Source organism: Xenopus laevis, chromosome 3L (genome assembly GCF_017654675.1).
Source record: "Xenopus laevis strain J_2021 chromosome 3L, Xenopus_laevis_v10.1, whole genome shotgun sequence".
Lineage (NCBI taxonomy): Eukaryota > Metazoa > Chordata > Amphibia > Anura > Pipidae > Xenopus > Xenopus laevis.
The window spans coordinates 23888378-23902640 of record NC_054375.1 but is presented as its reverse complement, the minus strand read 5'-3'; the positions used below and the strand labels follow the sequence as shown (position 1 = coordinate 23902640).

The 14263-nt window shown below is 43.3% G+C and overlaps 1 protein-coding gene across 1 annotated transcript; it reads right to left on the bottom strand.

The window, feature by feature from the left end:
• Window positions 1–2: 2 nt before the first annotated feature.
• Window positions 3–773, bottom strand: LOC121401218 (cyclin-O protein B-like). The gene is made up of 2 exons (XM_041585548.1): window positions 717–773; window positions 3–424 (listed from the first exon to the last, which is right to left on the bottom strand). Exons 1-2 carry the CDS (start codon window positions 760–762, stop codon window positions 3–5), a joined length of 468 nt encoding a protein of 155 aa, XP_041441482.1. The 5' UTR covers window positions 763–773.
• Between the last annotated feature and the right edge of the window lie 13490 nt (window positions 774–14263).

Below are 14263 nucleotides of genomic sequence, written 5' to 3'. Positions count from 1 at the left end.
TTTCAGGATTTCAGGATGCCAGGTCTCAGTTGCCTTACGGAGATGTTCCTTGCCATGTATTTTACAGCAAGGCACAAGGTGGAGAAGTCCAGTGAAAAGTGTCTGTGCACTTTGATTAAAATGGTGGTGACTTCCCGCCAATGACTTTCCTCAATGGTGGTCTGCTTTGTGAGAATACCCGATGTTAGGAATTTCTCTTCTAGGGCTTTATAGAACAGGTAGCTCTCTTCCCCGTAGTCCTCAAAGATGTTCAGTTCTCTGTCGATGTTTCTGAGGGTGTTCCATTGGTCTTGTATAGGAACCGGCTCCTCCGCTGCCGGTTGGCAGGTCACGCGCTCATCTCTGATCTTTTTGGCGCTTCCACGACTCCTCTCCTCTCTCTTGCGCTTTTTTGGGTTTGAAATACCCATCTTTGTCGCTGACTCTAGACATGGTAAATGTAGGTAATTAAACAGACAGAAAGTAGTTTTTCTCACAAAGCTAGTAACATCTACTTGCATAAAGTAAGTCTTACTGAATCAATCACTAGATAATGAGACAATATCCTCAAAGGTTCTGTTGTATGTAAGCCCAACTACTATTCATCTCCCAATTTTATTTCCAAACTGATTTGTGGTTGTTAGGGCAATTACAAATAGAACTTTATATAACTGGCAGAGAAGAAAAGTACAGGGGACACACGCTGGAGTTTCAATATCTCCCTCAGACAGACTCACCGGGACTCACACAGAGCTGGTACAGACATCCACAGTGTCTCCACATTCTCAATCCAAGCACATCAAGTTTGCTTTAGGCTAAGGCCACACTAGGCGATAGCGCCGCGATTTGACTCGCGGCGACTTTTCGCCGCGACTTTTAAGCCGCAATCGCTGGGGAAACTTTTGCGCTGGCGTCTATGGGGAATCGCGTAAAATCGCCAGCGTAAAAACACACGCGGCGATCTTTTTTCTATTGTCGCTCGAAATCGCCTAGCGAGGCAATTTCGAGCGACAGTAGAGAAAAGATCGCCGCGTGTGTTTTTACGCTGGTGATTTTACGCGATTCCCCATAGACGCCAGCGCAAAAGTTTCCCCAGCGATTGCTTAAAAGTCGCGACGAAAAGTTGCGGCGAAAAGTCGCCGCGAGTCAAATCGCGGCGCTATCGCCTAGTGTGGCCTTAGCCTTAATCTTCAGGGCACAGCTCCCAGCTCTATCTGCAGTGAGAATACAACAAACCTTCTTTATTTTTCAAGGCACAGCTCCCAGCACTATACGCAGTTCGAGCACAACAAATCCCCCTTAACTGAAAATCCATCCATGGGCTCCTGTCACATTCTCTCTGCTGCCTCTGAGCTGTAAACTCCATGGTTGAGCGCAGTGTCGGACTGGGACACCAGGGGCCCACCAAAAAACATTAGACCAGGGGCCTACCAAAAAACTTCAGACTAGGGGCCCACTCTCAATACTATTTTCTTCCTCTCTTCACTCCACCTCTATTCTCCCAGTCTCTTTTCTTAACATACTATAATCTATTATTCCATCTATTAAGTCTTATTGTTCTCATAGAAATAGGGAATGACCATGAAATAGGCCACATATTTAGCAGCATGAGGGTCCACTGACACCTGGGCCCACCGGGAGTTTTCCTGGTATCCCTGTGGGCCAGTCCGACACTGGTTGAGCTCACAAGGCTTGTGGACCTGGACCCCAAGACCTCCACGGGCCTCTCAATTCCTTAGGCCCCTACATCATGTCTACAGTCCCAGCACTCCGGACTGGAGAGAAACCAGGAAGTAGACTGATACTGAGCACATGGCAGCTCAGCTTTATGAAGAAATGGATCAATAGTGACCCTTTGAGGGTGTGTGCCCATGTGTCATAACAGTGGGGAGGGAGAGGGCAGGGGAGAGTGACAGAGGGGAAGGGAGGTGAGAGACACCCAGCAAGAAGACCATTTAACTGGTACCTGCCCAGCACCCCCCCCCCATCTTTGCGCCCTAGACAAGTGCCTCTACTACCTACCCCTAGTTCTGGCCCTGCTTCACCCTATGGGTCACTACAGTGATAACCCAAGTCAGGGAAGGGAACAACAACATAATAGCCGAGAACCCTCTGGGTCCAGCATTTGGGTGGAGCAATATTGTAAGAGAGAAATCATCAAGAGTTTATAGGGGTCATTGACAATGAGCACTAAGTGAGCCTCTTAGGACATACCATAGGGCAGGTGGTAAGAACAGAGCTTCATTTTGTCCTGCGTCCACTGGGGCTGCCTAAGTTCTGCTTATGAATGACACACGTTAGGGGATGTGAGGAGGGATGCCTATGCGCCTCTCACAACACTCTTTTCATGGGGCACTTTATTTCAGAGTGCAAAGTCCACAGCCTTGTGGTTTGCACCTTTTTGTTTGCATTTTGCAACCATACCCTGCACTTTGTAAATGACCCCTTATATCCCTTTTATCCATAGGGCAGGCCTTTATGATATAGCCAAATATAGAGGAGATTTACTTTATGTAGCCCACCCTTAAGTGTGCTTTAGCAAGATTATACTGTGATTTTAGTGTGCCTTTCTGCCAGTGCCTCCCAGATACTTTTGTGCTGTGGGCAACTCCCAGCAGAGTGTGTGTATCTCAGGGGGTTAGTGTAACCTGTCTTGGTGATTTTCCCCAGCACTAAGGATCCCATGGGGCACTTTCCCTGCTCCTGAGCTCATTAACTCGTGTCCCTGTCTGGTGGAATATTCACTGCAAGCAGTGGTGTAACTAGAGTGCTCTGGGCCTCCCTGCAAAAAAAACCTTCAGAGGGGCCTGGCACACTCCGATCCCCATTCTCCCGCTCACTTCCCATCCCACCTCCACCCCTGTCCCGCCTCCACCCCACTTACACCCCCCTTCCTCAAAGCAGGTAAAATGCAAGCTGGGGTGGAGGTTTTTTTTATCAGCTATAGAGGAAGTAGACCCCACAGTCCAAGCCCCCTGTTCCCTGGGTCCCCCTGCGTCTGCGGGGTCAGCTTCCTCTATAGTTTCACCACTGACAGCAAGGGTAGTCACCCCAACTGCTTTCCTTGTCGGAGCCAGAAAGTTATTGACTAAATAGCCTGCCTCTAGCTTTCGCTCCTAGAGAGACTTTTACAAAACTTTTGACACTAAATAAACTAATGGGTTATTTTTAAAAGGGTGGTTCACCTTTTAGTTAGCTTATAGTATGTTATAGAATGGATAATTCTAAGTAACTTTTCTTTCAGTTGGCCTTCATTATTTATTTTTTATAGTTTTTGAATTATTTGCCTTCTTCTTCTGACTTTTTCCAGCTTTCAAATTGGGGTCACTGACCCCATCTAAAAATGGCACATCTATTGCTATCACTTCTTTTTGACCTTATCTTTCTATTCAGGCCCTCTCCTGTTCATATACCAGTCTCTCATCCAAGTCAATGAATGGTTGCTAGGCTCATTTGGATGAAAAAAAACAACTGCAAATTGTCTCAGAATATCACTCTTTACATCATACTAAAAGTTAATTGAAAGGTGAACAACCCTTTTTAAGCCTACTGGGCAACTAATAACCAGATCAATTTACAATGGACCCAGGGAAAAGGATAATGGCTGCCTGGGTAATCAAAGGACCAGCGTCGGGTCACGCTGCAAGAAACTGCAGACGACTAGTGTCGGAGAATCCAATTTTAATGTATGTGATAGACACACGCTGCGTCTTCAATCCGACAGTCGTGTTGTGTGTATTTTGTAGCTGCAATGTTTCTATCACTTACATTATATTCGGTGCCTCGTCTGGTCGCCTGTGCACCGCATCACTTTCTGTAGTGCTGCCCTTTGAAACACTAAGGGGCAGGGGAGTAACCACAGAGGAAGCAGACCCTGCGGCTGCAGGGGGGCCCAAGTGGTATGGGAGCCCATAAGGCCCTAATCAATGAGTCAATTTAATATCTATTGGTAAAACAATAAAACTTCTGCATATTTTAGGAGCCCTAAAATGATTTTGCTGTGGGGCCTGTAACATCTTTGCCACTGCAAAGGGGAGAAAGGTTTTTGAGGACATGAATGTCAGCAGCTTGGGGGTTAATTAAATATGCAGGCAGCAACCCACTTATATAAGGCTAAAGGATTAAATGGTACAGTGCTGAAACATTTTTCGGAGGCAGTTCTTAACTATGCAATATATTGCCGTGACCTGTTTAATAGAGTCCAGAGGTGGGCCAAACCAGTCAGGCACCCTAGGCAACCAAGCCGCCAGCTCTCTGCCCAGCCTCTGCTACGTGCGTGCACAATTGATTGCACACTGCCGGACCGCGTGCTGTAGAACCTCGCGATGCGCATGCGCAAGCCTGCATGAACGACCCGGTATCGCAGAAGACAACTGCTAAGCAGTGAGGAAATAAGGTCCAGAATGGGGGTAAGCAGCAGAAGCGCTAAGTGCCTGCCCTCCCCTCTGCCACTAGGCACTTGCCTCTTCTGCCTACCCCTAGTTCCGGCCCTGATAGAGTCTCATAAAAACATTAGATCTGACAAGTGCCAAGCCTCATGCTGTTCAGTGGGTAATCATGTGCTGTCTGTAAATGTGACCCAATGTCCGAATCCAGATATCAGCATTATAGTGTTTATTTGAAAAAATCCCCTCCATTCACACAATGAAAACATTTCATCTTAGAATTATTATTAGAATTATTTTAGAGATCTGTTGGTATTGGACCTTGGACGTGTTATTAAGACCCAGTAGCTACACTTATTTATACAGTTTGATCAGGATTAACATTCTGAATTAGTCACATTTAGTTCCATGCTTTACAAATCTCATTCCCCAAGCCGCAGACACAGGTGTTGACAGTCAAATAGAAATGATCCTGTACTAAATGTGTATGCTCAGAAAATAATCCCAGCATGGACTCCAGTATTTTTATATTCTCACACTCAACTTAGTGATCTGTATTCTGTGCAGCAATAGCTAGTGTGGAATTTGAGTGTGACTGATGCTCCTTGTATAAAACATGCCATGGTTTGCTAGGCCTGACTTTGGTGATGTGCCCCCTACTGTTGCAACAACCGATATCTAGACTTAAGTGCATGAAAATGGCTCATGGAGAGAGCAGAGAGACCAACCTGGATCTGAAGGTTTTTGTCAGCAACTGAAGCAGGCATGTCCCACCCCTGGCTCTGCCCCAATCACTATCCCTAATCAACTTTGGACTGGCCCCCGAGCCCCAGCCACAAAGCCCCCCGCCACAGCCTCATGTAATCTTTCTTCTAACAACCGCGATCAGGGCCAGGGAGGGAGGTAAGGCAGAGGCAATGGTTTCAGGCAGAGAATGGGTCTGGGGACCAATAGGGGCCTGGGCCCATCTGTTTTTTTCCCCGTGTCCCACCAGCCCAGTCTGACCCTGCCCCCCATTCAACCCTGACCTACCCCACCACTGTACTCCCTGCTTCAGCTAGAAATCACAGGACTTTGTGTAATGATTCATTTCAATGGAACAGGTACATTTTGGGTGCAAATTACTGAGAGATGGACCTATAACTGCTGATGACTGGGCAAACATAGATCAGGATGACTCCAGAAAGGTAGGCCAGTAGACTTCTGTACTTTAAAAGTCTGGGGCTGGGACTTCCGGGGGGCGGTCCCAAAGATGGCCGCATTTTAGAGGAGCTCCTCAGCAGAGATCGCAATCGACTGCCATCAAAGCCGTTCCACACAAGGCTCCTGCGAATCTCTCTGCTATTACCAACAGGATAGTGAGGGGAATATATAGCCGCAGCTATTCGGCTCATACCTCAACTGCAGTCCCTGGAAGTCGCAGCACACGCTGTGCGCTCATCCCGTGGACCCGAACCGGACCGCCTCTCTCCTCTGGCCCTGTCGCTACACTGGTCGGTAAGCATATCTACACCCGACTACGCTTACCCTGACGGAACGCGGTTACGGGAGGGCGGGGAGCGCGGAGACAATGACCTTACCGGCCTTGCCGGAGAACCGGAAGTGCGCACCAACCCGCTCCGTGTTCGACACAATTGTCTGCCTTTACTAACGGGCACTTCTGCCTAGCGCATATCTACCAGGCGCTCTCCCCGTGGACCCGAACCCAGCCATCCAACTACACCTGACCTCTCTAAGGACACGGTTGTGCTTACTTAGGTGGGACCCGGTCACGGGAGGGCGGGGAACATCATACCAGACGGCCTTGTCACTCTCCCTGGAAACAGGAAGTGCGCACCAGACATTACCCTTACCTTCAGTCCAAACCTTATGCATCACGGACTGTACTAAGTTATAAGATAAGGGCACAGTATCCCCCAGGCCATAATCACGGGACCTAAAAGACAAAATAACGTTACTCTGCCTTTGCTCCAATACCCTGGCTTTACAAAAAATTCACTACAGCCACTAAGCCTATGGGACATTGTTGCTGCGCAGCCCCATTTATGCCACATAACCCACCACTACTGTACTCCTTTCCCTGGCTGTATACTGCTTATACCCTGCAAAATCCTGAGGAACTACTTCCCATACCCGCTCGTAAGCGAACATTGTAAAAAGAAACCCAGTGGCAAATCACCATACCTTCCTCATTGCACAAGCCAGTGTACCTTAACTCTTCATATTGACCATCTTATGGACATTTATTAATCACATTTGGAAATTAGTGTGCACCTGTCACTAGCAACCATACCAGACTACAGCTTTCCACCCCATGAAACCATGATGGACTAAATACCCCCCAACTTGCCCACATGGAGGAGACAACCTAACCATTGCAACACAGAGAACTCTTTCTGCCCTCATACAGCTTGAACATCCACGAAAGTTTTGACCGCAACATCTCCATCGTACCACTGCCCAGTACCAATCATGGACAAATACCTAGGCCATTCAACTACAAAATCACAAAAACAACCAAAATCCAAACTCAAAAAGACAGCCCAGGGAGCTGACCCGTCGGACTCGGAGACGGAATCGACCATGGACAAATTTCTGGGCCACTCCACTACAAAATCACATAAACAACCAAAACTGAAGACCAAAAAGGCCACTCAAGAAACTGATCCGACGGACTCCGAAACGGAACCAAGCCAAGCAGAAGACCTGATGAAAATACTAGGCCCATGGCTAGATAAAAAACTGGATTCTATTAAAGAATCAGTTACCGAAGTGCTTCAACAACTTACAAACCAAAATCAGAGAATAACTGAAGCTGAACAAAGAATCAGTACGTTTGAAGATGAACTGGAAAAAACACAACGTCTTGTCGATACACAACAAAAGGAAATTACAATTCTGGCCGAGAAAGTGGACGACTTGGAAAACAGGAGCAGGAGAAATAATCTCCGCGTGGTCGGCATTCCAGAATCGGTCAAAGGGATGGAACTGGAAATGTTTCTACATACCACCCTTCCATCTCTCCTGAAAATGGAAGAAGACCAATCCCAATTCCTGATTGAAAGATTCCACAGAATCGGTCCCCCACTAACCTCAGAAACCAAAAGACCAAGACAGGTCATTTTCAAACTCCTCAATTACACGGATAAAATTAACATTCTCTCAGCTTACAGAAAAACAAAAAATATTTCATATGACAGCAACCGTCTGTTGATCTTTCAGGATTTCTCTGCCTCTGTTGCCTCGAAAAGGAAAGAGTTCTCGCCGATCTGCACCACCCTCTTCAATTCTGGATTCAGGTTATCCCTATTATTCCCAACAAAGCTCAAAATTATAGACAAAGACAATGGGAAGCCTTTATTCTTTGACGACCCACAACTCGCTAAGAAATACTTTGATGAAAAGACGAAAGACACGGATCGTACTTAATCTATCCACTGGAAATGTGTCTTTCTTGATGTTTCCCTTCCGCCTTCTTTATTAATGAAGCATAACGATGGAAAACCTACACTGATATTGAACTGACTCACAAGACAACAACTGAAGAAAAGTATTTCTCCTGATTTTAGGTTCACTGTCCTCCACATGAGCGAACTGTTACAGCTGGACACTACTATAGTAGGGCAAGATGTGGAATGTTTGTTATATCTTTTTCTGATTTCTTTTACTCTTTTTTATTGACCATTATGTTATTGGATAAGTTGAATAGTTATTGTTTTTTTCAGCTCAATGCAATTCTAGATACGCAGCAATTGTACGATCATTGGTTTCACTTTCATTCCTATGGGACTTGTAATCTAGGGACTCGGTCTGCTCGCTGGGACAGACTGTTCCCGAATCACATCCATATCTTCCAATTTATCCGTTGGAAAACGGGAATAGGTTAAATCATGCACCCTTCACATAAGATAGGTCCAGAGGCCCCTTCGGAAAAATCTATTACTCACGTCAATATAGTTTCTTGGAATGTGGGTGGCTTAAACTCTCCACTTAAAAGACGAAAAGTGTTAAGACAAACTACACAGAGAAAAGGCCCAAATAGTACTCTTACAGGAAACTCATTGGAAGCGAACAGACACTCCAAAATTACATGACAGATGGGTACAGACGACGATAGATGCTTCTTATAAGACCAAATCGAGAGGGGTAGCGATACTGATTAGTAAAACTCTTCCATGTACTATTTTACGAACCTACAAAGATAAGAACGCTCGATATCTGATAGTAGATATAGATGTTGCTGGTACCAAATACACTATAATGAATATATATGCACCTAATGACGATAATAAATCCTTTTTTGCAGATGTATTACAGAGAATAACTTCCTGGGAAGCTGCAAATCTTGTGTTAGGAGGAGACTTCAACGCGGTTTGGGATGATTTCATGGACAAATCAGGCAAGCCTACTATTCACTCACGCAACAGAGCAAAACCTCTACACGCAATATGTGATACATTGCTACTCTGTGACACGTACAGACACACATATCCTACAACTAAAGATTATACGTTCTATTCAGGGGTTCATGGCACACACTCTAGAATTGATTATTTATTCTTATCGCAAGCACTATTACCCATGTTGACATCAGCTAACATCAGCAACATAGACATCTCAGACCACGCGCTGATCTCCATTACCTTAAAGCTACCTACACCCCAACCTAAATCTTACAACTGGAGGTTTCCGGCTTACCTGTGCACTAGTGAGGACTTCCAAACCTTTCTAAAAACGAGTTGGGCCAACTATGTAGATGATCATTTTGATCATTGGGACAATCCACAATTACTTTGGGCAGCGGCTAAACCAGTTCTGAGGGGACAGGTTACTTCATATTTGATCAAACAGAGGAAGTGTTATAATGAAAAATATAATTACAAAAACAATTGACCAAACACTATACAGCTTTTAAGATGACAAACACTCAAGATGATAAAAATAAGTACAAAGAAACAAAAGAACTTTTTGATACTTTATTAACGGAAAAAGCTCACAAATCACTTAGTCATACTTGCAAACAAATTTTACAGATATGGTAACAAATCAGGGAAATTACTGGCACAAATAGCTAAGAGGAAAACTCACAACACATATATACAAAAAATCAAAACACCTACTGGCTGGACACATGACACCACACAAATCAGGGATATAATGGCCGTACATTTTAGGAAATTCTACGTGTCGACCCCTGACGATCCCCAAGACGGTGTGAAATTTTTGCAGGAAGCAGATCTCCATAAACTGACGGTTCAGGATCGTGAGATATTAGACGCACCTGTGACAGAAAAAGAGATATCACACACAATTCAACATTTAAAAAACGGGAAAACGCCGGGACCAGACGGCCTCTCAGCAGAATTTTATAAACACTTGTCCCCAGATATAACACCCATTCTCTCTAAACTATATAATGACACCCTACGAGGTGCACCCCTATAGCATGAAGCCAATGTGGCCAGAATTATACTGATTCCTAAAGAAGGAAGGGATCTGACGAACCCAACTTCATATAGGCCAATATCTCTGCTTAACCAAGACCTCAAAATACTGACTAAAATAATGGCAGATAGACTGCAACAAATACTACCCTCCATACTTACCGAACATCAAGTAGGATTCATCAAACACCGTCACCCAGTCCAAGCCCTCAGGAAGATAATAACGGCAGTCTACCACAGTAACCTGGAAAAAAGAAAGCACGGAATGTTAATAAATTTAGACGCAGATAAAGCTTTTGATAGGATATCACACGCACATTTACGCCGTTTGCTTAAATTCCAACATTTCGGCATTCAGACCTTTAATTTATACAAAATGTTATATCTATCGCCCACAACATTCTTAACGGTTAATAACACTAATTCAGATAGATTTGTTATCTGTAGGGGTACACGCCAGGGATGCCCACTATCGCCCCTTTTCTTCAACATAGCGATCGATCCATTGTTAAGACACATATTAAAATGCCAACGACTGCAAGGGATACGACTCGGACAAACTACTCTTAAAGTAACAGCGTTTGCGGATGACATCCTGCTTTTTGTTTCTCAACCTAAAACAGAAATCCCCGCCATCTTACAAATTATACAGAGATTTGGCATAATCGCAGGATTTCAAATCAATCTGGATAAATCAGAAGCCCTCCAATTATATCATACAGAAAATACAGATTGGCTTCCACACTTCCCTTTTAAAAAAACAAAACAAAATATCAAATACCTAGGCATAAAAATTCCCTCACACCACAAAGATTTATATTCCTTAAACATTAGGAAAATAATTGACACCATACAACAAGAAACGCAGCAATGGAAACATATTAATCTATCATTCCTCGGCAGAATACACTTCATTAAAATGATCCTATTCCCTAAACTTTTATACCCAATACAGATGTTACCATACTATATTAAACCAACCGATCAAAAACGTTTAAACCAAATATTTAGAACCTTCATATGGAACAGGAAACGCCCACGGATTAGTCTCTTTAAACTACAACAACCTAAAACTTTAGGCGGTCTCAATTTCCCCAACATTAAGGCCTACAATGAAGCGGCACTCCTTCGATATGCAGGAGACTGGATTCTTAATAGGGATCTCTATACCACGCTTTCCTTAGACCAATATCGCACGGATAACCACTCCTTGAATTATCTACTGCATACACCTATACAACATATTCCGACGCACATAAAAAACAACCCGTTATTCTTAGACACGTATAAGTCATGGCACTCTGTCAGGAAACAGCAGAACATATCACAATATATCTCCCCTTACATATCATGGATGGGCAACAAAAACTTTATACCTGGTATACGAAATCCCATTCTGCATCACTGGAGTGTCAGTGGCCTACATAACATACATGACGTATTAGACAATGATTACTCAGTATTCTCTTTAGACAAAATGACAGAAAAATTTCCGTTTACAAATACCCACATATACTTGACTCTGCAAATCATTCACTTTGCGAACGCTACATTACAACTCCTAACAACTACAGACAAAAACAACTACCTGAACCAACTATGGAAGCATAAAACCAAGAAACTTTCGACTTCACACATTTATCACACCATTAAACCATTATTAAACGTAGATGACAAAGACAAACCTAACTTCAAATGGATTACGGAAATTCCTAACACCACAGAATTGGACATTTTGAGACAACATAGTAAAATTATGACATCACTTCCAGCAAGTAGATATCAGGAGATGTCATTACAAATTCTCCATAACTCCTACCTTACTCCAATTAGAAGATTTAAGATGGGTAACCTCCCCTCAGACGAATGCTTAAAATGCCACGCCCCTGCGGCAAACCTGATACATACCTTATGGTCTTGTCCCTTAATACAATCCTTCTGGAAAGAGGTCATCTCTTATGGTGCGCAGGTGACTGGGAAACCTCTCCAAGCACATATAGAATGGGCCCTATTCAGCAATCCTACTTCGTTCACACAACTAACAAAAACTGAAAAGCACCTCATGGGAAGACTGGCTGCAGCAGCCAGGAAAACAATACTACAACAATGGCTACACACTGATCCCCCTCCATTGGTATTAGTACAACAAAAGTTACATCACATGTTCCATATGGACTGGTTGGAAACTGTAACCAGGAAAGAACATGATACACCGAAATTCTTCAACACCTGGTCTACCTATATATCACACCTCCCACAACGGATCAAATGCCTCACGATCTACACTTTCAGACATACGCCATGGTATGATATGGAAACTTTTAAAGGCCACCGTTTGCTCATGGAATCATCCCAACACTTGACAACATTGCAACAAGAATCTTTACAATCCGATACAGCACCTCCCAGAAGTCATCAAGCTAACAGATTGCTGACCTCTTATCTAACTCTCCCCTCATAGGATCTACGTCCCCCCCCCATGCTTTTCATCGCAACTGAGCTGAATGTTTAAATTGTTATTGAAATGTTTACGTTTGATATCATAATCACTACAATCTCTGCTCCGTGAAAACATGTCAGAATATATCTTGTGATTTTGCTTTATCACCTCAAATAAAAACAAGTTATAAAAAAAAAAAAAAGTCTGGGGCTGTATCATTGGTGGAACATTATTATCTGTTATTATTTGTCCACCCAGGGGACACTGGGTCAAAAAGTAGGTCTGGGCCTATAGCAGCAGGTTTTTAGGGATAACGTGCCACTTATGTACTAGGCTGTAGAAATTGGAGGAACATTATTATCTGTTATTTATACAATTTACACTGTTGTATAATATGTGCAGGGGTTCAAATAGGTGTCACGGCCTAGTGGGGAAAACCAAATTGAAATGTGGACCTGTGAGTATTCTGAATGCATCTGACCAACTGAGTGTGATTGACCATAGGAATCGGCTTATCACTGCGTGCCCAAGGTACTAATTTGTCTGTCAGAGAAAGATACAGACCATCAATGGTTCAAACTTTGGCGAACGTGCCCTTGCACCTCAAAATGCCTTGCTTAGCCCCTGTTGCTGTAGCCAGAGGAATAAATGCAATAAAAAATCCATTGGAGAGATGTCTACCAGCTATGGATCACTAGTTGCACAGAGGACATGCTGATGTCTTGGGTGCAGTATGTTAGATGGATAAGTAGTAGACTAGACAATGATACTTTCCAGGACATTATCAGCTGAGACGGCACAAGGACACACAGGAACATGCAGTTGCCACTCCTAGAAGTTCTCAATAGCCTTTTGTTTTCCTACTTCAAATGGAACCTCTGAGCTTTGGCCTCATGCTCAGATTTTAATCCTGCCATCAAAAATACAAGTTCTCCTTGTTTGAATAAAGAATCCTGTAAACTGTTGATGTATTTAATTTTAGCATTTAAAATCTGATACCTTTAAGATTGTATCTATTTCCTGGAGGTATATTTAAATCCACTGACAATATCATTTATTTTATGTAGCCTCAGGGGATTCAAAATAAAATGAAACGCTTGAGTGGAAAAACAAATTTGCATTATAAGTAGAGCTGACTTGCACAATCCCTGAGGACAAAAGCAACTCAACCACAAGATTCCAAAAAATTATTTTGTGGTGTGGATCTGTTTCCCCAATGGTACAAAAGAGATGTAAACTGATATTGTGTTCTCATTTGAAAGCAATGAGTATGACACTACAGAGACCTAATGGCTCATTTACAAGCAAGTGCAAAATAACAAAACCTGCCTAATTACCAGATGATCCAGAGGAAGGCAAACAACCCCATCTGAAGCCTCTCCAATTTGCCTCAGAGGGTGAAAAAATTCCTTCCTGACTCCAAAATGGCATGTCCCTGAATCAACTATAGCTATACTATGAGCCATATTATTTAACTGTATTCCCTCACTTGCTAAAAAGCCATCCAACCCTTTTTAAAGCCTGTACGGCTGATTCAGGGAGAGAATTCTACATCTTCATAACTCTCACTGTAAAAACTCCTTCTGAAGATTTAGACGGAATCTACTTTCATCTAATCAGAATGGGTTATGGAAGATAGCTCATAGTACAAGTTGATCCAGGGACTGGTCCCATTGTCATTTTGGAGTCAGGAAGGAATCTTTTCCATCTCTGAGGCAAATTGGAGAGGTTTCAATTGTTTTTTTTGCCTTCCTCTGTATCAACTAGTAGTTAGGCAGGTTATATATATAGACTAATAAGGTTGAGCTTGATTGACATGACTTACTATGTTACTATGTAGTGGCTCAAAGGAAAAGACGTAAAAGCATACTATTTACTCACATGCACATGCCTATTTGCCAATACAGGTATTGGACCTGTTATCCAGAATGCTCGGGACCTGGGGGTTTTCAGATAACGTCTCTTTCTGTAATTTGGATCTCCCCACCTTAAATCTACTAGATCATCATGTAAAC